The 27,594-nt window shown below is 35.7% G+C and overlaps 1 protein-coding gene and 1 long non-coding RNA gene across 2 annotated transcripts; one reads left to right on the top strand and one right to left on the bottom strand.

Annotated features, from left to right (window-relative positions):
• Positions 1 to 224: 224 nt before the first annotated feature.
• On the bottom strand, positions 225 to 2,671 carry LOC117114789. The gene is made up of 3 exons (XR_004446445.1): positions 2,394 to 2,671; positions 1,429 to 1,545; positions 225 to 767 (listed from the first exon to the last, which is right to left on the bottom strand). It is a non-coding gene; the product is annotated as an uncharacterized LOC117114789 (long non-coding RNA).
• Positions 2,672 to 17,501: 14,830 nt separating this feature from the next.
• LOC117114795 (SCO-spondin-like) lies at positions 17,502 to 24,453 on the top strand. The gene is made up of 7 exons (XM_033258488.1): positions 17,502 to 20,269; positions 20,622 to 20,822; positions 21,213 to 21,389; positions 22,155 to 22,302; positions 22,903 to 23,094; positions 23,706 to 23,743; positions 24,311 to 24,453. The coding sequence occupies exons 1-7, from the start codon at positions 17,704 to 17,706 to the stop codon at positions 24,451 to 24,453; spliced, it is 3,465 nt and encodes a 1,154-aa protein (XP_033114379.1). The 5' UTR covers positions 17,502 to 17,703.
• The last annotated feature ends 3,141 nt before the right edge of the window (positions 24,454 to 27,594 follow it).

Raw genomic sequence — 27,594 nt, forward strand, 5'->3', positions numbered from 1 at the left:
ATTATACTGTTTAATATTGCACAATTATTCACAGGCATTTAGTTTTTTAATAATATAAGGTTTTGTACAGTGTGTACCGATTTTAAGGAAAACCACTGTGAAAATATTACATTTTTTTTTATTACCAATAAAAAATAACATGTAATAAAACATAATCTATGTATGCAATGGTATAATATGCACACCTAATTTTTGAAAAATCTTCAACGACGGGCGGAAAAAAAAAATAAAAATAAAATTTTGTTATATAATTTAGCAAAATTATGTATGCAATTGATTAATAATTTCAAATAGAATTCTCATGCGTAAAATTGGTCAACATCTTTAAAGATGTGTTCACTTGTGTTTTACGCATTAAATAGATCAACTAGTCTTTTTTAAAAGTTGTGTTTGCATTATTGTGAATAAACTAGTAATATAAAACCACACTAGAGTATTTAGGTTGCATAAAATGCATCCAGTTTTTGACAGGTTCATTGCAATTACAATTTATGCATAAAATTGGTCCACATTACATTGTGTTTAGGAGTATATGGTCTGTTTTTTATTTTTTTTTATTTTAAAAATTAAATTACAACACTTTGCTAAGTTACCTTTAGCAAAGATAATTACAGTTACAATTTAAAATTAAAAAAAATACTGCACATTAAGCGCCTGTTGTTAAACATTAGCTGCTGTATCCATTCCCCTTGACATGGCGCGCCTTGTATCTTCACATATTCTAGTCATCTTGGTTTTTACAGCTGCTGACTGGATATCTGGGTATTCTGAAATTATATACAAAAATATTGTCACAAAACTTCGGAAATATGAAAAGTAGGCCTATCTATCTAAATGAGAATTACATTGTTCTTATAAACTTTTAGGTTCGAGTAGAACTGTATATGCAGTAATAATTTTGAAATTGACATGTTCGAAAGACAGTTAGATTCATAAATTGTGAACTTTAAGTACTAAACCCGGAGTACACCATGAGACTCATGTCATCATGACAACACAAACTTGAGTGACATGTAATAGCAAGTATCACGCAACATAATGCTGCAATAACAGTGGCCTGCTAGCTTCATTATTTTAATGGTGTTTATGTGGGACTGTAAGTTTCATTATTGCTGAAAATACTGTATTCTAATATCTAATGTGTAGATATGAAACATTAATTTACTTACTGTAATTGAATCGTGGAGCAATGAGGTATACATAAATTTTTAACGGTCTTGGGGCAAAAGTCAAATTGTGTTTATAACTGCTGAATAGTACATTGCTTGTATTTTTAGTAATTCAACATGGTAATATAAAATCAACGGTCGTAAAGCAGACAATTTACTATAATGCAATATACTTACTGTAATACATTTGTCGTTGTCTTAAATTAAAACACAAATGGATTATTTAAATCTCAAAACAATAAATAGAAAATTAACTTACCAACTAGCAGATACTGTATATTTTTTGTTTGTCATTGCAGCACATACCAGTCTACGTGCATGTTGGCTTTTTTAAGCTGCATAATAGTCCTTTGAGACAAAATGTATATAGTGCAACCTAAAAAATAAAGAAAGTTCTTAAACTAGTAAACAAATGTTCTTTATACCTAGTCTTTTAAATACAATGTATTTTGGCACCCAAAAATGCATGGTAACTGATTTTTATTTTATACATTTTTAACTTCTTATTTAAATCAAACAGAGTATTTTAAAACAAACCCTAATTTGCAAGTAGATTTATTATATTCATAGTTTGTAAACTAAACAAATAAAACTAACAATCAAGAAAATTAATCACACGAAAATCAAGCTGGCCTGATGTCGAGTAATTTCGACCCAGGCCAGACTTTTAACGCTAAAAATGCAATTCATATAGCAAGGCATACATAGAATGTACAGTGCTAGCTAATGTTTTGTAGGCATTTATGCTATATTACTAGGAATAGGCTAGTAGTACTGTTTTAGGAAGGCTAATCGAGCCTAAAACAACTTTAATTGTTGGTGCAAATAATATATATTTTAATTCTTACCAAATGAAGATAAAATTTTAGGTTTTGTTTTTATACATTTAGACCTATGTTACATACCAAAAGATTGAATAAAAAAAAATAAATAAATAAAAACGAATTAAAAAGCGTAATTGCCCGTCATAATCATTAATTCCACAATCGAGTCAACGGCCATTTCAATCGGACCATTTAGGAGGTAAAACCTAGTCCTAGGTCAAACGGTCGTAGACTGAGGCCTCCTAGCCCGAATTTATTTTTCTGTTTATTTAAGTAGTGGGTGGGTTATGGATTGGAACACTATTGATTGTTAGTACCAGCATCAGGCCTATGGACAGCCTAGCAAAAATGAATATATTCAAAGTGTATAAATAATAAGAAAAATGCAATTTCGAATTACCTATATGAATAGAAACGAACAACACTTGAATACAGTACGCCATTCAGACATTTTTTCTTGGAGGGTTCTTGTTAACTTTGGATCTCCATATTCTCCATCTCAATCTTTCGGTTGTCCTCGAACATGATTTTATCTGGAACCATTGAATCGTCCAAAATACATTTGTCTCCGTCCAGTGTAGAACCCATGCACATTTTCGTTTTGCGAAATTAATTTAACGAATCCAATTTAACACAACGCTTGTTGTAATCGACGATGAAACAATGAATCCCCGCTTGAATTTGAAATATGATCTTCTCTCTTCCTCACACCATCCTGGTGCAACCAATGATTGGGCCAGACGAGCTGCATGTGACCTGATTTTTCAACGTCTCCACCATGACCCCCCGGGGTTTCACAGAGCATAGTGGCAAGACTGTGATCACTATGTGGTGATAATACGATTAACCTTAGTAGTAATACCAGGAAGATGTACTGAAATTTTTTTTTTACATCTTCTTGTTAATACTGTGATAAACTGCGAGGTAACTATAATATAGGCCTATATAATATAAACATTACTATATTATATAGCTATATATATATGTGTGTGTATATGGGCCTATATATACATATATATATATATGTACATATATATATATACACACACACACATATATATATATATTGGCCTATATATGTATGTATGTATGTATGTATGTATGTAGGCCCATGTGTGTATATTATGCATGTATTTTTACCTTGAATTTACCTTGAATCTTCGAGACTTAGAGATCAAAGCTCATTTGTCCCTCGATCATTATCGAATCCTCTTCGGTCATATACGGGCAAAATTTAAGGTGGTGGCCAGACCAGACTTTCTCTAAGCCCGCTTCACACTGTGTATCCCGTAAATTCACACAGTGTTCACTGTGTGTTCACTGTATGTAATTCAAAAACACAGAGTTAACACAGCGTTCACTGTGTGGACTCTATGTGAACACAGTGTGTACTGTGTGGACTATATGTGAACACAGTGTGTACACACTGTGGTATTTTCCAAAGGGTATAGCGGTAATAATTACGATGAAGCCTAGGCTACTGTATCTACGACAATAATGCCTCTAATCGAAGCCTTCCTATTGGTGTTTTAGTCCCATTTTTTTTTTGTTGTGAAATTATTAAGGAAATTGAATTATGTGTTCTTGATTTTTTTTTAATTCATTTATAGGCCTATTGTTGTTTAGTTTCATTTTGATGCCAAAATTGGCGTTCCATACAATATCGCCAAAAGTGAAGTGGCACAGTGAAAAAGTCAAGTGGCGCAGTGCAGAAGTCAAGTGGCACCATAGAGATAATAATAAGAATACTAGAGCGCTAACTGCAATGTATTCGATGTTCGAAATACGCAGAGCTGTGTGTGTGTACCATCCAATATGGCTGCCATACATTTAGCCAATCAAATTTCGCCTAAGCGCCATCATTTGCAATTGCGCCCTTAATTTACACAAAAAGTTCAGCACAGCTGCTAGTTACCCGTATGTTTGAAACTCGAGCGTTGCGGTGTATTGGCGTAATGTACACGATTTTAATTTTCATTCCTTGGTACTTTATTTTTAAATACGGTGCTCCACTTGGCCTCGTTTTGGCTACGATAGTTTAATAATTTGTTATTACCATTACTCATTATCATTAATGAAATAATAGTCAGTCAGAGGCCTTATTTATGGTAATAATATGTATACTAAGCCTGAATGTGGCGCTTTACTACGACGGCCATCTTGGATGGTACACATACATAACATTGCATTGCTTCGCCATCTTGTCAGCACTCTAGTTGTTTTAATAGCTCTATGAGTGGCACAGTACGAAAGTCAACTGGCGGCGCACGCAATTGAGTTTGCTCTGCGCCACTTTAGTTTTGCACTGCGCCACTTTAGTTTTGCACTGTGATTTATGTTTGTCCTTTTGACGTGATATCGCAAAAGGACAACCACAAGTGGCGCAGTGCAAAAGTCAAGTGGCGCAGTGCAAGAGTCAAGTAGCGGCACACGCATTTGGATTTGCAATGTGCAACTTTAGTTTTGCACTGCGCCACTTGTGGTTTGTCCTTTTGGCGTTCCATAGGAGGCAATGTTGGTAACTCATCAGTGTGTTGAAAATTGAATTGCATATAGCATTATGTGAATATATTATTTTTAAACGTTTATTAAACTATAGTTCAGAGAATTAAATATACATTTTTATCTTCAAGTGCTAAATTGATTTTAAAGTAGACTTATAAATGCTATATTGATTTATTTTATTGAATTCCAATTCTGTGCAACTCAAGTGTGTCAACCCACTTTACCTAGTATTATTATCTCTCTGTAAGAAGAACATATACAGTATTGAGTGATATATGATTTACCTTGGCTCTTTGTTGATATACTCTATCATACCCCCATGACTGTATTAAGCAGTCTAAATGCATGAATGTTACGATTTGATCACATTATTACTGTATTTGTTCTATTTCATTTTTTATATATCTTATATACGTGCAAAGTATTGTATTCTCATTGTATCATTATTAATAGAGCTACCTGGACATTGAATAAAATAAATGAAAATGAAATACCACAATTTTGGGTGAATTCTGTAATTAATTCTGTTATTAGGTGCATAAGCAGAGCATAAAACACTTTAACATGCCTAAATTATTTTGAGAAATCGTAGGAACGATTATCTTTTTGAACATTGGCTAATAATTTTGGCAATATTCTCCAGTCCAATTTCCAATCAATTCTGATTAGTTTGAATTGAATTTATTCATTAATCATGTAATTAAAACAACAGGACAAGAAAGGCCAAAATGCAACAAACGACCCTGATTAATTATAGGATAAGCCTTAAAAAGTGGGTCTCATGAAAACGATTTAAATTTGCACAAAGAACAAAAAACACACACAACGTCTAAAAAGAAATAAAATGCAATAAAAAAATTGGTCTAAACATGTTTTTAAAATTGTGGAGAGGGGTATACCGTCTTACCAAACAATTTGATGCCTGATGTTTACGGGCGCTATTCGTTATCAAAGTCATTCAGCTAACAGTAACTGTGTATTACCCATCTTTTTCATATTTTGTTTTCCCACTCTGGGCATGTATCTACTCTGATTGGCTGAAAATGAAGAGCATCCATACGTCACGGTGCAAAGCCTGGCTGCCAAACATGCGGTAACAAGGACAATCTTCGCGCTGCAGCTGTTGTAGCAGTGAAGAAAATTAGGTCAGCGTCGTAGTCTTTGCGGATGAGATTTGAAGTATTAATAAGAATAAAAAACATTCAAAATCGTATATTTTCTGCTTATTTTCACCGTTTTCGTATCAAATACCATTTCACCTGATTAATTACGATCGGTCGTAAATTTAAAACAAATGAAATATTTATGCATTGTACTATAAGTGCCATAAAATGAGAGTAGTACTTAATTTATCGACAAGCCCAAAGTTTTCGCTTAAGCGAGAATTTAGGTCTGGTACTTAATTTCTCGATGGTACCTGAATTCTCGTGACACCGGAAATGGAACTGTCTTAGTTAAAATTTTAATATATTTTTTAATTTAAAAAAAAAAAAAAATAGGCTTAGCCTCTTCTTGAATCCGCCACTTGTGATTTAACTTATCTATTGGTAGCTAATGTGTGCCCTCTCTGAACAACTGATTTCTTTCTAGATCGATAACCCCATTGTGTTTTAGGCTGAGGAATGAAATACAAGTAAGCTGGGCTTGACCCTCTGTGCAATATGGACCATGTGCAAGTTATAATACACGGTGTAATCTTCGCAAAATAAGAGCATTGTCTCCTGGTGTACCTAATTCCCCACCAAAAAACAAAAACAAAATAAAAACAAAAACAAAAAAACCCCCTCAAATTATTTAAGTCTTCGGATTTATTGGTTATTATTTGTGTGTTCCACAATAATAATATCGTATTAATTGATTGATTCACTTATTTTGGTAATTCGATATTACGCCTATGGTTGTTTTATTACAACATACTTGTACTGGTACTGGTATTGGGTATTTATATTGCGCCTTTCCCTTGCGGTTATGAAGCCTTGCAAGCCAAGCCTCAATAATTCAGGAAAACAATAGTAGGCATAAAATCAGTCATTAATTCAGGAACCGGAAGTATCACAATAGTACAGTCACACAAGCAACACAGACAAATAAACAGATTACAACAATAAAAACACAAAAAGAAAAACACACCTAAAAGGAGACTTAGGCAAACAAGTAAGTCTTGAGTGCACGTTTACAAAGATTAGGCTCTGAGATAACTCAAGGGTCAGTTGGAAAATTATTCCAAAGTTTAGAAACATAGGCCTAAGCTAATTCCTGCCTCTTGGATTTTGTTGCTAAGGGCACACGATACGATAGTGTTAAAACATACGCCAAACACGCGCGTTTGTGGGACTTCGGTTTGTGAGACGCGCGGTTATTCATAGCGCTGTTTTGATTGATCAGTTGTTAGGTTTGATTTGCAATCTGGAAAGTGAAGAGTGATTGCACATTATTTTAGGACCTACATTCATGACTGATTCTGAATCCAATGATCAGGAAAATGGCCTTGAGCAAATTTCTATTAAACGGATATGTGCGATTATTTATAGAGATTTCTTGTCCTGGATCAAGGACGACAAAGTACCCTGCATTTTATGTAATAAAGGAAATATACGGCAGCTAGAGCTATATCATTTGATAGATTTGACGATAGAGAAAGGTCGCAGGTCTGACTGCAATATATTCGTCAGAATAACACACACACGCCAAGTGTTACATTCCTAACTGATGTTAGGAATTTCATATATATATCTGTCTCTTATACACATCTAGATGTGTATAAGAGACAGGTACAGGAAGTGGAAGAAGAATTTAAAAAATAATTACTGAAAAATTTAAAAAATTATAATAGGCATATAAAACTGTATTAATTGGCAGGTAATTTAAAAGTTTCCAGACCCGTATATCCAGTAGTTGGGGTGTTAGGAAGAGTTTGTATAATACACCCAACCAAATTTGATAAAGTCCACATTTCCAAAAAGTCGAGAATGTACTGAATATAAATTTGTGATTTTCTGTGGTTTAAAAATAAAAATCTTATTTTGTTATATTTTAACCAGTAGGCCTAATCTACTCAGTCTGTAGTAATTCTGTCTCTTATACACATCTATATGTATGTATATATATATATAATAAATCATCAAATAAATTTAAATACAATGGTCGAAAAAAAGATACAAATACAACGTGTAGCATAGATCTCAATGGATGTTGTCTTATAATTCATGTTAATTCATAATTCATTCGAACCTGTGACCTCTCGTCAAAGCGAGCGTCATAACCATTAGACCACTGAGGCTTCATGGTTGAACAGATTTAAATAACGTCAGATGTTTGATAGAAGTCTGTCTAATGCAATTGGTTCAATCGTTAGTCACTAGCAATATTTGATAATTTTCACTATAGTCACCCTTGTGTCTTTTGATCTATTGGTGGAGAGTAGTTTTTCATGTTTAGGGTCCTAAGGATCATTCCTAGTAAATTCGAGCTCAATTGTGCTATTTTGAAAATTTGACGCCGATGACCCCTAAGTAACCACTGATGCCAGACAGGGATGTAGGAGGTGTCACTGGTTCCAAATGATCAAATGTAATTGAATTCGGTTCATTTGTTTGCCATTAGTAACATTTTGAACCTTTGGCCTATGAACTTTGACATATGGAATGAAAAGTATATTTTCGTGTTTAGAAGGCCCCAAGGATCATTCCTATTTAATTTGAGCTTATTTGGGTTATTTTGAAAATTTAGCCCCGATGACCCATATGTGATCCTTGATCCTAGACTGGGGTGTAGGAGGTGTCGCCGGTTTTATTGACGAAATTTGATTGACTTTGGTCCAATGGTTTGCCATTAGTAGCATTTTGAAATGTTATTAGACAGAACAAAAAAATAACCCTTTAATGACCTTTGACCGTAAATCGCTGAACACCCTAAATACCCTACTTTATGCTAATACATATGTGCCCAGGACAAGACTGTGCTATGTTATTTGCGACAGAAGAAGTCTTTTATTCATTTTTTTAGTTTTTTACCCTAATAACCCCTATGTGAAGTTTGACCCCAAGCAGTGAACACCCAATATATGAGAGGTGTCACCGGTTACACTGACCAGGTTTGGTTAAAATCGGCACAACCGTTTGGCACTAGTAGCGTTTTGAAATGTTGCTAGAAAAAAGATAAAAATTACCCTTAACAACCTTTGACCCTTATCCCTAAACATCCTATAGACTCTGCCTTATTCCAATGGATATGTGCAAAGGACAAGACTGTGCTACGTTATTTGTGAGACAAGTAGTCCTTTATACGATTTTTGGTTTATTGACCCTAATGTCCCTTATGTGACTTTTTGACCCCAAGTTGTGAACAACACATAAATGGGAGGTGGCACTAGTTCTACTGACCACAGGGGAGGATCCAGAGATGTCCAGGGGAATGCCCCAACAAAGGTTTTGTGTTCTAGACGCCCGAAAATAACATTTGAGGCGTTCTGGGCTATCATTTGTTTTTTCTTTTTTTAAATTTCTTTTTTTACCTCCTAAAAGAGGGAGCCAGGCGCGTGCCTCCCCACCCCCAATCCGCCCCTGGACCAAGTTTTGATAATATCGGTCCAGTAATTTGCCACTAGTAGCCTTTAATGTTGCCAAAAGAAAAAAAAAGAAACTGCTCGGAAACAGAACCCAGTCAGAATGCTGCTGACTGGGTAACAAAACAAGTCGTGCATGGAGTTGGTACCCTAATAGTAGACCTAGAGCTACGTCTAAAAAGAAAGTCAAAAATAACCACCGAGCCCTGAGACACTGAAAATGGACACGGAATATGAAGAAGATCAACGACATGAATGGTATGTAAATTTCAAATCATACAGTGTTGGAAGTGGAAGAAGAATTAAAAAAAAAATTACTGAAAAATTTAAAAAATTATAATAGGCATATAAAACTGTATTAATTGGCAGGTAATTTAAAAGTTTCCAGACCCGTATATCCAGTAGTTGGGGTGTTAGGAAGAGTTTGTATAATACACCCAACCAAATTTGATAAAGTCCACATTTCCAAAAAGTCGAGAATGTACTGAATATAAATTTGTGATTTTCTGTGGTTTAAAAATAAAAATCTTATTTTGTTATATTTTAACCAGTAGGCCTAATCTACTCAGTCTGTAGTAATTTGGAAAAACGCAATTTATTAATTTTGAAAGTTTGGCTTAGGGGAACCTTGTGGATGTAATCTATCATGGAACGTGATCATATACTCCAAATAAATTTTCAAAATATGAAATTATTATGAGAGTTACGCAATAATATATCCGACCATCCAACCACTAAGCATTAGAATGTTGGCAATTAACCAATCCCAGTTACAACTTAAAAGTTGTGGTCATAAGATTAAAGTTGTGGTCATAAGATTAATTTTAGAACCGTATTATTAACAAGATTATTAGGTTAATTTTTCCACGCCGGCGGGTGCACTGAAAAAGCATTTTTGTTATTTATCTTTTTTTTTCTTTTTTTTTTTAAATTGGATTTAACACGTGTATAATGATTTTGATAAACAATCACAATTCTCTGTACTATCTACTTAAACATTTGAAGAATGAATTTCCTTATGTTGTGGTCATATTATTAGACTGCATTATTTTTTAAAAAGACCATTCAGCAAACAACATCTCACGTCGGTGCATGCATGTGAGGCGTTATATAAATTCATAATAATTATTATTATAAAACGTATAATTTTCGGAAATTTTGGTATAGAGCGGACTTCCTTATGATTTAGGCCTAAGGAAATATAAATATATATGGGTCTGAACTTTGTAGGTGACAAAGTGGTCTGTCTTATGTTGTGGTCATATTATAATATAATGTCATTAAAGACCATTCAACAAACATCATTTAAGATATATCAAACCTTTAGGTTAAAATTTCTGCTTCTGAGCATGCATATAAATTAATTTTTTAGATATATGATACACTCAGGACAATCGAGAAAGTACTGATTATATAACTAGACAATTACTGATGACATCATCATCATCATCATCATCATTATCATCATCATCATTATCACCATCATCTTATCATCGCAATTAGTAATTTTCCATGCTAAAAGGGGGAAAATTTATTAATTCAGTGTGTATTCATTCATCAACAGAAGTCTCGTAATGCACGTAAGTGCATTTCTCAGCATCTAGAAAAAACAAGGCTTTGCTAAGCTAAGAGAACCCCAAATACTACTGCAAACCACCACCCCTCCCCCCACGTCTAAAATAATCTTCCGGCGACGAGAAAGCAAAGATTACATTTTCTTCCCATGTCCCCGCCCATTCAGAAAACCTATTATGTGTGATAGTCAGGGTAAAGCTCGGTTTCCATATCGCTCACCCTATCGACAGTCACAGACAGTTGTTGGGAAGGTTTTAAACCTTGTTTAACTTTTTCGATTGCGTTGCAGACGCAGCCGAATCGGGGTGCATTGCTAGCTGCCCTGCGCAATCGGAAAGGCACCCCGATTTGTCTGTGGTCCACAACCACGGTTGTCGGCGATAGGGGAGATCGATTTTTGGAAACCGAGCTAAAACTCTGGATCAACATGTAAGAGGTCCCTATTCTCAAAATTGTCTATTCCTTCAGCCCCAACCATGGTGGGGGCAGTAAGGTGGACCCTCACGTACCCCCTACCGCCAATTCCTGCATCCGCCCCAGTGGTGTCTTAAGGCCGTTCCCACTAAACTTTTCAAGCGAAAGCGTCGAGCGTCATGCGACAAGCGAAGAGAATCGCGCAAAGTTCACAAGAGTTGACTTTCGGTAAAGAATGTCTCGCTTCCAATGATTCGCTTGCCTGTTCATACTGCTGGCCGCGCGCAAAAACTCGAAATGGCGGGTGGCAACAGAGAAGTGATTTTGTTATCGCATTAATAGACGGAGGAAAAGGGCTGTGAGACGAATCAGATAAAATCCTCAGGATTAACATTCCCAGAACTCTATAATGAATCAAAAGAGTGAATATAAACACAGTTTTTTTAGTTCATATTTATTCAAAGCCTAGAGCTAGGCCTCCTAAGGGTAGATAGTAGGCCTAACCTACCCTACCATACGGTAGGTCTGGTGTAGCAGGGTATCATCAGAGGCCTAGGCTGGACAGGCCTAATAGGAGTAGGCCCATATCGGCCGCTACCTATAGCGACCGCCCTCCAGAACGCCCGCCAATGCGTGTATATGTATGGAACGCCGATGACGCATTCACAATTAATAATACAATAGCGCTCGCTAAATACAAAGCTTTCGAGTCAACTAGGCCCCAGTCAACTCGGCCCTCTTTTTCATTTTATATATAGGCCTACACACTATATAAAACTACTTAAAAAATAACTATTAAAAAAAATAAATAAATTAAAGTCACATTAAGAATTATAAACATCATAAAAATATTGCTCCAATCAAAACGTTCGATAGATTGAAGTTCTTCTCCAATAAAGTATGGTATTCGTTTCTTATTATTATATATAAAGCTAGTTTGGATTTTATCTATTTATCAGCCGGCCAGGATTACTGCATTTGTAAAGTTTTTTTTTTTTTTTTTTTTTGTTTCTTTTTTTTTTAATGGAGATAAAGTATTCAAAATTTTAAGTCTGAATGATTGCCATTTCCCGGCATCCAGAGGTACCAAAACCATAATTTACCTAGCGACTCCCAGTATAGAAAAGATTATAGGTCCTGATTAGACCTTTGCGATGCCAGTGAGGGGAGAGGGAGAGGAGGAGCATAGCTCCCATCGAGAGAAAGTCAATAATTTTTTGTCAAAGAACACTGCTTTGAGGAACACCACTATTCTTAAAACTTGCTCACGTCCTCAGCCTCAGCCATTGTGGGGCTGAGGTGCATGTGGAACACTTATTGCTTCCCCCTAGATGTGTATAAGAGACAGATATGAAATTATATATTGACTCGTTCAGAAAATTTCTGGATCTGTTCCTGGGGTTTCAGCATGTCTTTTGTCAGTCAGGACGTACCCATTAGTATTTTATTACATTTATTTACAGAGGCGGTTTCGTCCGAACTCCCTGAACCCCCTGGATCCGCCACAGAAGAGGGACAACGAAAATGATTATTTACCAAATAACTTATGCAAACAGGCACAACTAAAACGTTTATTTATAGCAAATGGCATTACAAAAAGGTATAACTGCAAAGTTTACTCGAATCAACTGTGTTCATTATGCAAACAACAACTTACTTTTCTATCTAAATCTAAATATATAATATATTTTCTAAATATTTTAATAGAATATAAAAAAAAAACAATATTCGTAATAATTTTATTATTACTTGAATTTGGATCATAGAGGATCGCTAATGAAAATAATAAAAATAAGCCCAAATAATATTGTAATTACAGGAGGATACAAATATATACTTATTATTTTACTTTATAAATAAAATTAAAAAATAATAATAATTGCAATGCTTGTTTAACGTATTTATTATTTTACTTTATAAATAAAATTTAAAAAATAAGAATAATTGCAATGCTTGTTTAACGTACAATAGAAACAGTCACACGCGAATTCTAAAAACAGCAGTTCTATTTCACATACGCATACGAACACGTAGTCGATCTTGTGCTGGACTTTAGACAAAAACAAAGGTCCCTAAGCCCCTCTATCCACAGGCTCCTCGATCTAGCACCTTGAGCCAAAAAAGCATTGTTAATACATAACAGCATACTGATGTTAATTCTCTTTCTTGTTTGAATGTTTGGGTTAGCCTATACATGGGTTTTTAATTGTTTGTAATTTTAGTATTTATTATTTAATGCGTTTCTTTGGTAGGCCTATTATTGTATATTTATTTGATTATTTGTAGTAGGCTTTTTTGGTTATGTAGGTGAGGTGCGCTGGGTTAAGTACGTATGCGTTCGATTGATTCGAACCAACTTCTTCCTCCATGAGCCAACCAATCTGCAATCAGGCCCCTCCCCCCGCCTGTGTCAGAGGGTATACCAATCATATTTTATTAACATCTTAATATCATTGATGTTGCCATTTCATGAGAATGCCGCTATAAAAAAATAAAAAATAAAATAAAATAAAACAAAATAAAAAATAAACAGCAGCAAACAAATATCGTCAAAGATGAGATTTTGACAACACCTTCTAATTAGTTAGTAGACAGGAAGGATTATGGGATATATGAGTTTAAGCATTCTTAATACATATTTTGATAAAATGACGAACGCACTACACAAACTATGTTCAAAGACCTGCTTTAGAAATCTATTTAAACATACGAATAGTTAAATGAACAGTTACATGTGAAGTTGAAAACCAGATCGTCGGGTACTTCGACAAAGCTTTTGAATCTTGTTTTAAATAATAAAAATGAAAAAGAAAAAAAAAAATAGATTAGAAAACAGCCTAGAAATCACAGTGCTTTCGTACTCCTTTTTAGGAAATACTTCCAATTTGAAATAAAAGTATCGAGAATAACGTTTTTTTCAATTATGGCGTAAGTCAATGTGGGGTGCTTAAGAAATCTACATAAAAGGACCCATGGGGCTCATCCATAAGACCGTTCATCCATACACAAAATTGATTTCTGGTACCACAAAGCTGGTTCTCGTATCTAATAACGATAAGCATTATCACAAAGGGCCAATGATATAATAGATTAAAATACAAAATTATTTTTATATTTGTTTATTCCCTGACAAAATCTATATAGTCTTTCAATGACATAATAGATTAAAATACAAAATCGGTGTTGCTTGACAAGGAGTTTCTAATTATATTAGCACATCACATCATGAATTCATTATAGTAATTAATCAATTAATTATCTTAACAAGTAAAAATGATTACTATTATACAAAAAAAAGAGTTTAATGAAAAAAATATGGTGGCTAAACGAATATCACATGTAATTATTTTTATATTTGTTTATTCCTCCGGAGAGAGACGATTCCTCGACGAAGGGTGAAATTCCCCCAACGAACACAAAGTGGTCCAGGGGGTGAAGCCCCGAAAATAGTGGGGGGGGGGGGGGGGCGGGGAGAAGGTTCAAGACGTTTGGTGAAATATGTCAATTTTACAACGGCAAATTTGCCTGGGCTATTTTTAGGGAACGTAAAATAAGTCCCCCATCTTTAATTTGTTAACAGTTATTAAAACCCCCTACAACACAATTTACTGGTATACCGTGTAAAACTCGGGAAACTATGTAACATACTAAAAGCATAGGCCTAGGTAAGTAAAAGTACGGGCTTTTCTTCCTCCAATAGGCTTACTGCCACAGTGTTTGTTTTGCTATTGCGCTTGGATGAATTTTTGCAAAGTCGGTCACCGATGATGTCATTAAGCGACCACTTTTTTTTCTAAGGTCTTTCAATACGATCGTAAAAATGACACTTCAAACTCATTTTTTTGTACAAAATCAATTTTATTCGGATTATATGACCAACACAAACGTTTATAATATCGCCCCCCCCCCCACTTTTTTTGCAAAAAATAATGTCTGGAGATAAAAATTCTAGACCTACCTTTTCAGGACCAGTGAGCTTTTTTTTTTTTTTTTTAATTTTACAATCAGAAAATTAGAATTTTTAAGAACATAAAAGTCATTAAAACACACTTCAAATGTCGGGAAAGCTCATTCCCGCTATCTACGAATTAAAATTTTCCCGGGGTAGAACCCCCGGATCATCCTTCCTTTTTGGGATTTATCGATTCATGGAAAAAAAGAATACGCATGCAACTACTCATTTATTTATGTAGGCCTATGTATACACACATAAAATAAAAAAACGAGAAAAAATTACCTGACCATTTTCAAGAGGGGAAAACCTTGAATTTTGAAGAACTTAAAAAGTCATTTAAAAGACATTTCAAAAGTCAGGGAAGGTCATTTCCCGCATTCTAGAAATCGAAATTTTCCCGGGGGAACCCGGACCTCTTTTTTCTTTGGGGTTCATTGGTTCTATTGATTCATTTTCAAGAGGGGGAAAACCTTGATTTTTGAAGAAATTAGAAGTAATTAAAGACACCTCAGAAGTCGGGAAAGCTCATTTCCCGCTTCTAGGAGTCAAAATTTCCCGAGTAGAACCCCCGACCATCTTTCTTTTTGAGATTTTGGGAAAAAATTACCTGACCGTTTTCAAGAGAGGAAACCTTGAATTTTGAAGAACATAGATTAAAATCGCTATAAGATACTTCAGAAGTCAGGAAAGATCATTTTCCACCATTTAGAAATTAACATTTTACCGGGAAGAACCCGAACCTCCCTTTTCTCTTTGGGTTCATTCATTCATTATAATAATTTTCAAGAGGGGAAAACCTGGAATTTTGAAGAACGTAAAAGTAGTTAAAAGACACCTCAGAAGTCGGGAAAGTTCATTTCCCGCCTTCTAGGAATCAAAATTTTCCCTGCGGAGAACCTCCGGACCCCCCACCCCTTTCTTTTTGGGATTTATGGATTCATGGAAAAAATCGTATGCAACTACTCATTTTGTTTTATGTATGTATACACACATAAGGCCTATCTACTGTAATAAAAATGCAATATATTTACCTGACTGTTTTCAAGAGGGGAAAACCTTGACCTCATTTCCCGCCTTCTAAGAATCAAAATTTTCCCGGGGGGAACCCCACCCCTTTCTTCTTGGGATTTATGGATTCATGGAAAAAATCGTATGCAACTACTCAATTTTTTATGTATGTATACACACATAAGGCCTATCTACTGTAATAACAAGGATAAATTTACCTGACTGTTTTCAAGAGGGGAAAACCTTGAATTTTGAAGAACTTAAAAGTAATTAAAAGACACCTCAGAAGTCGGAAAGCTCATTTCCAGCCTTCTAGCTATACAAATTTTCCCGGGGGACGACCCCCCCCCCTTTTTAGGCTTATCGATTCATTAAAAAAAGAATACGTATGCAACTTCTATTTTTTTATTTTTATGTAGGCCTATGTATACATACATAAGGCCTATTTCCTGTAATAACAATGGGTTAAAATTACCTGACGGATTTCAAGAGGGGAAAACCTTGAAATTTGAAGAATAGTAATTAAGACACCTCAGAAGTCTGAAAAACTCATTTCCCGCCATCTAGGATTCAAAGATTTTTCCGGGGAGAACCCTGGAACCCCCGCTCCTTTTTCTTTGGAGCTTATCGATTCATTGAAAAAAGAATACGTATGCAACAACTAATTTTTTTTTTTTATGTATGTATACACACATAACAGGCCTATTTACTGTAATAAGAATAAGAAAGTTTACCTGACCGTTTTTTAGAGGGGAAAACCTTGAATTTTAAAGAACAAAGTTATTAGAAACCTAGCTCAAAAGTCGAAAAAAGGTCATTTCCCGCCATCTAGAAATCAAAATTTTCCCAGGGGGAGGACCCCCGGATCCCCCTTTCCTTTTTGGGAAAAATGTTGACCGCCATCCCCTAGGTTTTGCCAGATCTGCATGATTCATATTCCCATTCATCATATGAGTGCCCCCCCCCACCCACTTTGAAAAAAGTTCCGCCGGCCCTGCAAGACACCTGATAACTATTGAAAAAGAAGCGGTGGCCCCACATGTGCTATTTTGCTCCTAGTATACAATCGTGTCATGATATGATACAAAGAGATACAGGAAATGGCGTGAATTCTACAAAAAATGATTTTAAATGCCTCGCCCGGTAAGACTGGTTTTTTTCGAGTATGCGGGGCAACACAGATCGTCGTCATTCAACTACTGCGTACCAACGTATAGCAACTAAGAATGTAGCCTACGTACATTGGAGTGGATCAAGCAGGAAAAGTTTATATATAAAAGTTTTTCCAATACATTTTCAGGCAAATATTATTTGTATTGTATACACTGGTTTTATTTATTTATTTATTATTATTTTTAGTAGTAGTAGTATTATTATTATTAAAATTATTATTATTATTATTATTATTTTTATTTATTTATTTTTTTAATAGAAAAATAGTTTTAAAAGCATGGATAGCTTATTTTAAATCACTTTCCTGAAAGCAAACATAATATGTTATCCGAACATGTGGTTATGCTGTTAAGAATCTAGCGGTGGTTACGCGAATCGCTTGCTAATTAGGTTGTATCCGCTTCTAAGATCGGTGATATCCTGAATGAAAACTAATAAAAATCATAGTTCAATTTCCATACAGCAGGTGATTATAGGCATGTAGGCATACATCTCTCTGATACTTGTGTACCAAACATGACTAGGGTTAAGTGTACTCTAATCGTTATCACGCTGCTGATACTACTAGTTTTACAAGAGGGAGATTCGTATTCGTATTATAGACGGCGTCGTCGTAGTTATTACACACCACCGGTCGTTGATTGCGAATGGGGCCAGTGGTCTGAACAAGAATGCAGCCACGAGTGTGGAAGCAGTGGTGTAAAGGTAAGAACACGGACTCAACTTGTTCTTGCATCAGGTGGAGGAGCAAGATGCACAGGTTCCTTTACAGAGACGTTACCCTGCAACAGATTCTGCTACAACAATGGAATCAAAATGAATGGTTTTTGTAGTTGTCGGAGTCCTTACTTCGGAAAATGCTGTTCTGAGTGTACGGTCAAGAATTGCCTATGGGGTGAGTGGGAAAGTTGGTCTAAATGTGTTCCTGATTGCGGAGGTACACGTATTAAGACACGTAGTAGAAATGTCACACAAGAAGCACAATGTGGTGGCTCACCTTGTCCTGAAAAACCCACAGAAGAACTTGAATGTGAACCAATTTGCTTAAATGGTGGCAACTTTCTTGCTGATCAGTGTCAATGTGTTATGCCATATAGTGGTGATTGCTGTGGAATTTGTCATGCGGCAGATTGTAAATGGAGTGAATGGAGTCATTGGACAATTTGCGAGCCAACTTGCGGGGGTAGTCGTCATCGAACGAGAGTAAGAGAAGAAGAAAGTCCTGCGATGTGTGGCGGCCGTGAATGCGTGGGCTCAAATACAGAATCTGAAGAATGTGAATCAATATGCTACAATGGCGAAGTATCTACAGAAGGGCACTGCGTCTGTCAAGAGTATTATACTGGTCTTTGTTGTGAGGTGTGTTTGCCACTGAATTGTAGTTGGGGATCTTGGAATGATTGGTCAACTTGTCAACCGGCCTGTGGAAACAACCGGCATAGGACACGTCAGCGAATCTTAAAAGGCCAGCCGAGATGTGGGGGTTCCTGTGCTGGTCTTCCAGACGAATCGGAGACGTGTGTCACGCTTTGTCAAAACAACGGGAGTCCTATGGATGGATATTGCTCATGTACAAGTCCATTTTCAGGAAATTGTTGTGAAAACTGTCTCCGGGTAGACTGCAAATGGAGTCCTTGGGGTTATTGGTCAGCTTGTAATCCCGAGTGTGGGGCAGTAAGAAATAGATCAAGAACAATGTTCATTGCACAAAACTCTCAATGTGATGGAGCACAATGTGGACCACAACCATCAGAAATATCTTTATGTCCTCCATTATGCTTTCACGGAGGGACAGCTGTTGGCAATGTTTGCCACTGCATCCCATCGTATACAGGGGATTGTTGTGAATTATGTGTAGCTATTGATTGTGTCTGGTCTGGCTGGAGTACTTGGTCAAGTTGTAAACCAGAATGTGGACCTACGAGAATCCAGACGCGAACAAGGACCATACTGACCCCAGAGTGGTGTGGTGGATTAGGATGTTTTGGAGACACAAGTGAGAATCTAACATGTTCTCCAATTTGTTTCAATGGCGGTACACCAACTAATAATACCTGTGATTGCCTTCCGTTGTTTACTGGTAGATGTTGTGGATCTTGTCAGCCGAGTGATTGTCATTGGGAAGACTGGCAGGAATGGTCATCTTGTCAGCCTGTATGTGGCACGAATCGGCAAAAGACACGAATCAGATCAATTCTTGCTCATGCAACGTGTGATGGACTCTGTCCTGGTTCAGGTAAGGACAGTATACGCTGTAATGATACATGTGAGCATAACGGTACACCAATGAACGGTTACTGCTTATGCCAAGAGCCATATTCTGGACAATGCTGCGAGAAATGCATTCCCACAGATTGTGAATTGACTTCATGGAACCAATGGTCAGGGTGTTCTCCAGACTGTGGTGTCAATAGAACTAGAACCAGGACAAGATCAGTAGATCGTGAAGCTGAATGCGGTGGATTGCAATGTGAGGCTAGTTTATTCGAACATGAATCATGCTCCTCCGTGTGCTATCATGGCGGGGTGGCTGAAGACGACGGATGCAAATGCCACACTCCTTACATAGGAGCTTGTTGTGAGATTTGTGGAGCAGTAGATTGTAAAATGACAAAATGGAGCTCTTGGTCCAGCTGCTTACCGGTTTGTGGAAATTCTAGACATCAGTCCAGGACAAGATTTGTAGAGAGACCAAGTTACTGTGGTGGACAATGTGTAGAAAATAATACATCTACCCGACCGTGCGAATCGGTTTGTTTCAATGGTGGAATTCCTACTACGGCAGGTAGTTGTCAGTGCCCAACACCTTACACAGGAGCATGCTGTGAAACATGCATTTCGGTTAATTGTACATGGGGACCTTGGGGAGACTGGTCATTCTGTCAACCAAAATGTGGGAGTACTCGTCAGAGACAGCGAATACGGATCATCGAGGAGCAGCCTGTGTGTGGAGGAACATGTGCTGGTTCTCCAACTGAAATTGAAGACTGTGACTCCCTTTGTTATAACAAAGGAACACCTATGAATGGCTATTGTCTCTGTCCATTTCCATTCTCGCCAATATCATGTTGTAAATCCACAAGTAAGTAAACCTTAATGATTCACAAGGTCATATTTACAATTTTAATCTGTTTCTTGCAAGAGCTGGCATCATAACCCTGCTTAATATACGTACTATCAAGGACCGCGCGTATTATGTAAATTTTGCTTCTCATTACATCAAAAAGAGTTAGCATGGTGAATTGCTAAGAAAGTGAATTTAGGACTCGTAATACATCAAATAAAATTGTATAATACCCTTAATAATACGTTTAATAAGTTGATTAGTTTGAAAATCAACGTTTTAATTCTTTTGTAAAAAATCTAAATTATCATAGTGGACTAAATTTAAATTAAATGTTGGTATACTGCCTTTATTTGTATCTTTTGTTTAGATGGTGATCCTTGTATCTATCATTCTCTTTTGAATAATCCTTGGAGAAGTGTCGGTAACTTAGAAATATTCAACAGTTCATGTGACACCCGTTTGAACTCTGACACTTGGTATCGGTTCAAAAGTGCTGGTGGCAACCAGATGAATGAAAAGTGTACCACCGTCAACACATGTGGCGTTAAGTTTCCGATGTGGTTAAATGGTCAGTCTCAACCATGCTTAATATTATGATTTGCATACACATTAATATAGGCTTACCACGTGACATTGTTAATTCATCGAAAATAACACTGCAGTCCTATTATTAGTACGTGCGTGACAACCTAAGATTTTACAACAACGTACCGAAGAAATGTAGTCACCAAATCCACTAAGAAATTTTTATAACCATCAGATATTATACGGTTAATTTAGTTGGAAGAAAGATAAATGGAAGTCACGATGTATTCGGTTCAAATTCAGATCCAGTAATATAACGTATTATTATGTGTACAACCGAAATGCACATACTATGTACGGTAATGCTGGTCTTGTTTGCACACATTTATGTTTTTTTTTTATTGCACATACAGCTTTTTTGCTTTTTTTTTAGGTAAACATCCCACTACACCTGGGCAGAATGTAGAACGTTACGCATGTGTAAGTGCCAGTAAAGACGGCGTCACAAAGTGTTGCGAACACAAAACAATTGTTACAATCAGAAAGTGTTCAGATTTCTTTGTTTACCAGTTACTTGCTACCCGTACATGTGAAGAGGGGTATTGTATTGGTAAGTAGATCTGGTCTGCAATAATCTGATAAGATTAATCACCTCCTTTGTAAGTTTTTTTTTAAATTAAATGACCTTCCTCATTCCTCAACCACTTAGCTAAATAACAAATTTAGTAGTAGTCTTTTGAGAGTACGAGGCCATTTTTTTTCTGCTTCAGTTCTCGGACACCTCTTAACCATTGTTTTCTCTATTCACATAAACACCCTGATTCAGTTCTCATCATCAAACTTTAATTTTCGTACTGATGACATATATTTTATATCTAAATATATATATATATATCTAAAGATATATAATATATAGAGTTATTTTCATTTTTACCTACTTATCGAGTGTAATGGTTCCTTCTATATTTGGTTTATAATTGTGTTCATGCGCATACGCATATTCAGTATTAGATTTTACATGGGTTGTGTGACTTTTATATTTTGAAACTTGTTTCAATCTAGCTTTTAATTCTTCACGTCTCTCAACAGGATCTTCAGATAATGGTTTTTCCCCCATTATATTCACACAAACCTAAATATCGAATAATACGTTCATTGTTTTTCGATTTACCCATATTTTTTAGTTTTAGATATAATTTTTAACCCGAAAATTCAATTTTTTTCCCGCAAATTTGGGAAATTGAAAAATTGAATTGACTTAAAGAAATTTATCTCCAATAATTAAAAATGAATCCTAAAGAACTTGAATCTAATAAGAAGTTACTTTACTTTACTCAACTTTACGGATACAGATCAATCTATGGAACCTATTTAGGTTGCCCTATAGAGATAAACCTTTGTGTACCAGATCAAGAATGGAACAAACACTTTACTTGGATCAACGGTAAAAAGGAAGTAAAACCAGGTCACCTTAAGATTTACGCTGAAGTAGATAGACTTAGAACTCTATACAAACAAACAAAGTGCTGTCACAATTAAATATTTTATAACCCTCTCGAGGAATATAAAATAAAAACTTTATCTCGAAAATATAACTATAGTAAACAATACTCCTGTAAACAAGGCTAACACCGTTAGTTTTGTAGATGGACTTTCTCTGGTATATTCAATCTCTTTTTGGATTTCATCATTATCCATTTTTATTATACCCAGTCTAAATATTTAACTCATTATATGCTGGAGGTGCTGTTGGGGGTTAGACCATTTTTAGTCTTTGAAAAAACAAAACTCCCTGTTATACTTATTGGTTGTAATCTTTATACTGCAGTAATATCCCGGGCTAGTATACTATCTTGTATTTTTTTGAAGGCCTCTGTCTTTCCATCTCGGAAACTCTGTTCCACTAGCGCTTGAATATCTACCTTATCATTCTCCTTTTTAAGATTAATCCTTATCTCGTTTTTCTGATTGAGATAGTTTCGGTACGCATCCTCGATAAACTGGTATTCTTCATGACTTATATCTCAATCAGCCCTAGCTTTACTTACTAGTTTACTCTTTGTACCGAGACTACTTTTTCCAGATCTTTTTATCTGCAGATGCTTGGTCAACTTCTTTTTCAGAGGTTTGTTTACAGCTATCCCAACCCCGGACAAAAATCCCAAAGTACAACCAGCAATACCGATAGGAATTCCAACCGGTCTAGCCAAAACTGTTGCCGATAAAGCAACCCCCGTAACACCACTTATTGCTGAAATTCCCAACATATTCTTGCTAGTTGTCGATAATACAGATACCACCTTTTTGTATTTATGGTAAATCTTGTCTCTGTCTTGAATCTCTTGCATTAGAGATTTTTCAAGAAAGTCGATCATGTTGAGCCTATAACTACCTTCTTGAGGACCCTGTGAAATACTTTCCTGTATCATTTTTTTTACATCAAAACTCATATTTTTATTATAATAATGCGTCTGCAGTTTCCTTTAATGCAGGATTTTAGACGGTTAAAGAAGTTGTTAAAAAAATTAACGCTAATAAAAGAGATTTAAATCTCAGGAATGTTGAATACGACGATGATACTGGTAAGGTGACGATATCAACGAATCAGCTAGGTTCCGGCAGTGAGTTACCGTGATTGTACACAAGTCTTGGCGAAATTTTTAGGTTTTGAACGTAGACCCAGACTAACTCCGAATGAGAGGGTGAAAAGCGCGAAACCTGTTATGACTCAACCAGACTAATTATTTATACACTTAGATGAATTGTGCACTCACGAAAACGTTTTAAATAAAAACAATATTGACCTACTATGCGTTGTACCTTTAACTAAACGAGAAAGTCTTGAGGATTTAATTAAAGTGAACCGATACGACCTCGTGGATTATAAAAAATTGAGACCTGGAACGATAACCTCCCTCACTTTTAGGATATATGATGAAGAAGGTAACGAGGTTGATAATATGGGTGAGCTGTTTACCATTATCCTATGTTTGAAAATGACTTAAAGAAATCAATTTCATAATAAAAAAACAATGTCTATTAGTGAAGCAAAGAAATACAAAAAATACATTTACCAAACAATTTACAAAGATAATAAACCATATATTTTACAGTCTAGTAAATCGGATGCAAATTATGCTGTAAACCAAAACTCTTCCTCGTTTGGTATTATTGTTCACTCGGACAACCTTAATGAGTTTTTATGTGGAAACTAGCAATCACATTCTAAAGGATTATGAAGAAAGAGACAGTTGGATGACCTGGGTTAAACTTGACAAGGACGTCAAAGTTCACGTCGAAGAATCTCTAACCAATAAAAGAATGTATGAAATTATTGCAAAAATTCAGGGGTTGAAGGGGGGTGAAGGGGTTCTACCTAGACTCCTTTGGTAGAAAGTTTCTCCAGATGAATATAATGGCTGTAAGCTGCAACCTTAAGCCGAAGCAAGAAATTGAACTAGATGATGATATGCTTCTTTGAGAATTTAAACAATTTATTCATTATAATAAAAATAATGAATAACATTTCAGAGATGGTTGAATTAGCTTATCAGGAGTACGAGAATAAAAAGGACCAGGCATACCATAAATACGAGAGTGATAAGAATCTGGCTTACAAACAATATCAGGAAAAGAAGAATGAAGCTTATGAAAAATTTAGGAACCTTGATTAACAACATTTTTATTCCTTTATATAATAAAAATGTATCGCTTTATACCGAATGTCAAGTACGACCCTAAAGTGAAATACAATAATAGTAAGGTGACCAACCTAACTAACCAACAGATGACTTTGAGTGACACGAAAGCATTTACGGTTAATTTCCCAGATATCTTTCATCTTTATTTAATACGTATAACCAAAGATGACGTTGAGCAACGTTGGGGTGATATACATAAAAGTAGGACAAGAGGATTTTGTCAACAAAAAACTAGATATAGCTTGGAAGTAATTTCCTTACTCGATGGGCTGGTATCAAAATCAATTGAACTTTGCAATTTGGTGTGCATCTACAGGTTGCGGTGTAGGATATGATTTATTAACTTAAGGTGATGACATGCAAAGATAAATATTAAAGTTCCACGTCTATTATCAAACTCGACGAATCTTGAGTGAAATGTCTTGTCCCATACCGACAGATGCCGGTTTTGACCAATTTGATTTGAACGCGTACGAACGTATTTGTAACGAGTTTGGTGTTTCCACCCATACGAATTGGAGAACTAATAAAGGAAATAAATATTCAACTTATGGGGATGTCGAATCTCGTATAAGCCAAGGCAAATACCATATAGACGATTTTCGACAACGAGGGTTAACTTATAAAGTTTTCATGTTGGATACGACTAAAGGTATCACTAAGGGTGGTGTTATAAGAATCAATGAAAGTATTAGAACTTATATATATTGCATATTATCAGCTCAAAGTTCAGTAAGATAAAGCGTTATAGGTAACTATGATGTGCAGAAACAATTTCTACAACTAGTTGAAGACCCTACTAACTTCAATATTGAAACTTAGGGTTGCAGTACCAGGTACTATACAATCGTGTTTACTTAGCATAGGCATCCTAGCTGTAAACATTTTTTCCGAATGCGCTTCAGTAACCGAAGTGATTGGAATACTAATAGAGCTTCTTCGTCCTTCAAGTCCAGGTTGAACCCTACCAGTGTATCTTTACATCTTTTTAGGGTTATTTCCGTACTCAATACTCATATTTGTTTATATTATTGTTAATTAAATAAACATAAATATGGACTTTGAAAATTCAGTATATGATGATCGAGAATATATATTGGAAAAATCCTGAAGATTTTGACTTGGGTGAAGGGTTTTAGGAGGTGGAGCTGTAGGAGGTCAGGTTGAAGGTATCGATGACCTGGATCCATTGGAAACTTTAGAGAGTCGTAAATATTTGATATCTGAGATGAAAAGATTTACCGACTTTTCAGACTATGAATTTAGAAGGGGAAACTTAAAAGACATTAATGTGATAGTTTATTTACCTGGATGATTACAACTTACTTACAGAGAAGGGAAAATGTTTTATTCGACAAAAAGTGGATTTAGGTTAGCTGGTAAAAAGGTTGGTAGTTCTAATTCAATTGGCCCTTACCCGCCAGTATAGTAAACAAGTACTTTGACAAAAAGATTGTCCATCAAACAGATACAGCTATCGATTTAGCATACAAAATACCGAGTCGAATAATGGATACTGTTAATAAAGCTAGATTGTTTACAGCTTTGACCCCCGAAATTCAACAAGATGTTAGGGAAATTGAAGATGCAATTATTGAATTAGAGGCTGAAACTGCTCTGGATGAAGCGTTTACATAATTAATTCCAGATGAAGAAATTAATATAGATGAAAGTTATAGGATAACTCAATTTTAATTTGAGGATACTCCTGTTACGACTAGATTAACAAAAATTTAGAAACTTAATGCCTAGAATTAGAAATAGGTTGTACAATATTTTACCTAGAAATGAGAGATTGAATAGAGTTATAAATAAAATTTGGTGTAAGGAAGGGTTGACGATAACCGCTATAGTAATAACTGTTTGGGATATAATAACGTCGATAGTTACCGTGATAGGTGGGTCAACTAGTGAGGATATAACTCCAGAATCTGAACCCGATGTACCTTCCGATAATGGTGATGAAAATAAAAGTTGGGTTAAAAAACAGTTTGAAAAACTAGCCAACTTGCTAATTAAAGCTAAATACTCGCAAGTCTTCCCGGTATTATTGGAAGTATACTTTCTTTTGTTCTAAAGTCAGCCGGATCCTTTTTCGGTTTTGTTGCCAAGAATCTATGGCTGGCTGCTGTAGCTATAGTAGGAATAGCTGACCTCGAAAAAATGTCAACAGACCAGCTTGAAAATTTATATAGGAGATATGACAGTAAGTTAGGTTCGGAAGTTACAAAGAGTTTAGGTAGAACTTTTATTGAACTTTAAGTTTGCGGGTAAAGTTATTTCCATATACGATAAAAAGGAACGATATCGAACAGAATCCCATTATTCAAAGTAGTCTAGACTCCGTAGCCTCTCAAATGTTTTACTATTTCGGAAGCTTTCTAGCCCCTATCGCATTGGTTTTGGAGACTGGGAAGCATAGCAACTCTGTTGTCCAAGACAAAGAACAACACACATAGTTACAACATGTAAACACACATAATCACACACATATGTAATTTTTTTTTAATTAGCTCCCAAAATTGGGGGAGCAGAATTTATTTTCCTCCTTAACTGACCATAATTTACAATGGTGGAGACCAAATTCCAGCTAACCCAAGTGTAGTGCAAAATCCCCATTCTACTTTTTTCTGCTCTCCAAATTTGGGGAGCAGAAATTAATTACCATAAATATTAAGTGGTTGAATAGAAAATTTATTGCCCAAATTCCTCAACCAGTACAAAATTCCTATTCCACAAAATTCTGCTCCCCAAATTTGGGGAGCAGAAATTAATTACCATAAATATTAAGTGATTGAATAGTAGAAATGTATAGTCCAAGTCCAAATCCAAATTCAAATTCAATTCCAATGGTTAATTTTCCTTAATCGACCCAGTTTCAGTAAAAATGAATTAAAGGAAAGATAAATATATAAAATTTTGATAAAATGAAGCACTTAAAAGAGTTAAGCTACGTTCACATCAAGCCCGGATTCCAGTCCGGAGTACGGACCGGAATCCGGGCCCAGTTACGATTTCCGGTTGTGCGTTCACATCGCGTCCGGGGAACAAAGCGTCGGGGTCAAAGGAAGCAAATAGGTGGAACGACGTCAACATCTGTCTCTTATACACATC

The sequence above is a fragment of the Anneissia japonica genome, unplaced genomic scaffold, assembly GCF_011630105.1.
Source record: "Anneissia japonica isolate Jap-2015-1 unplaced genomic scaffold, ASM1163010v1 scaffold1118_len251929_cov158, whole genome shotgun sequence".
NCBI lineage: Eukaryota > Metazoa > Echinodermata > Crinoidea > Comatulida > Comatulidae > Anneissia > Anneissia japonica.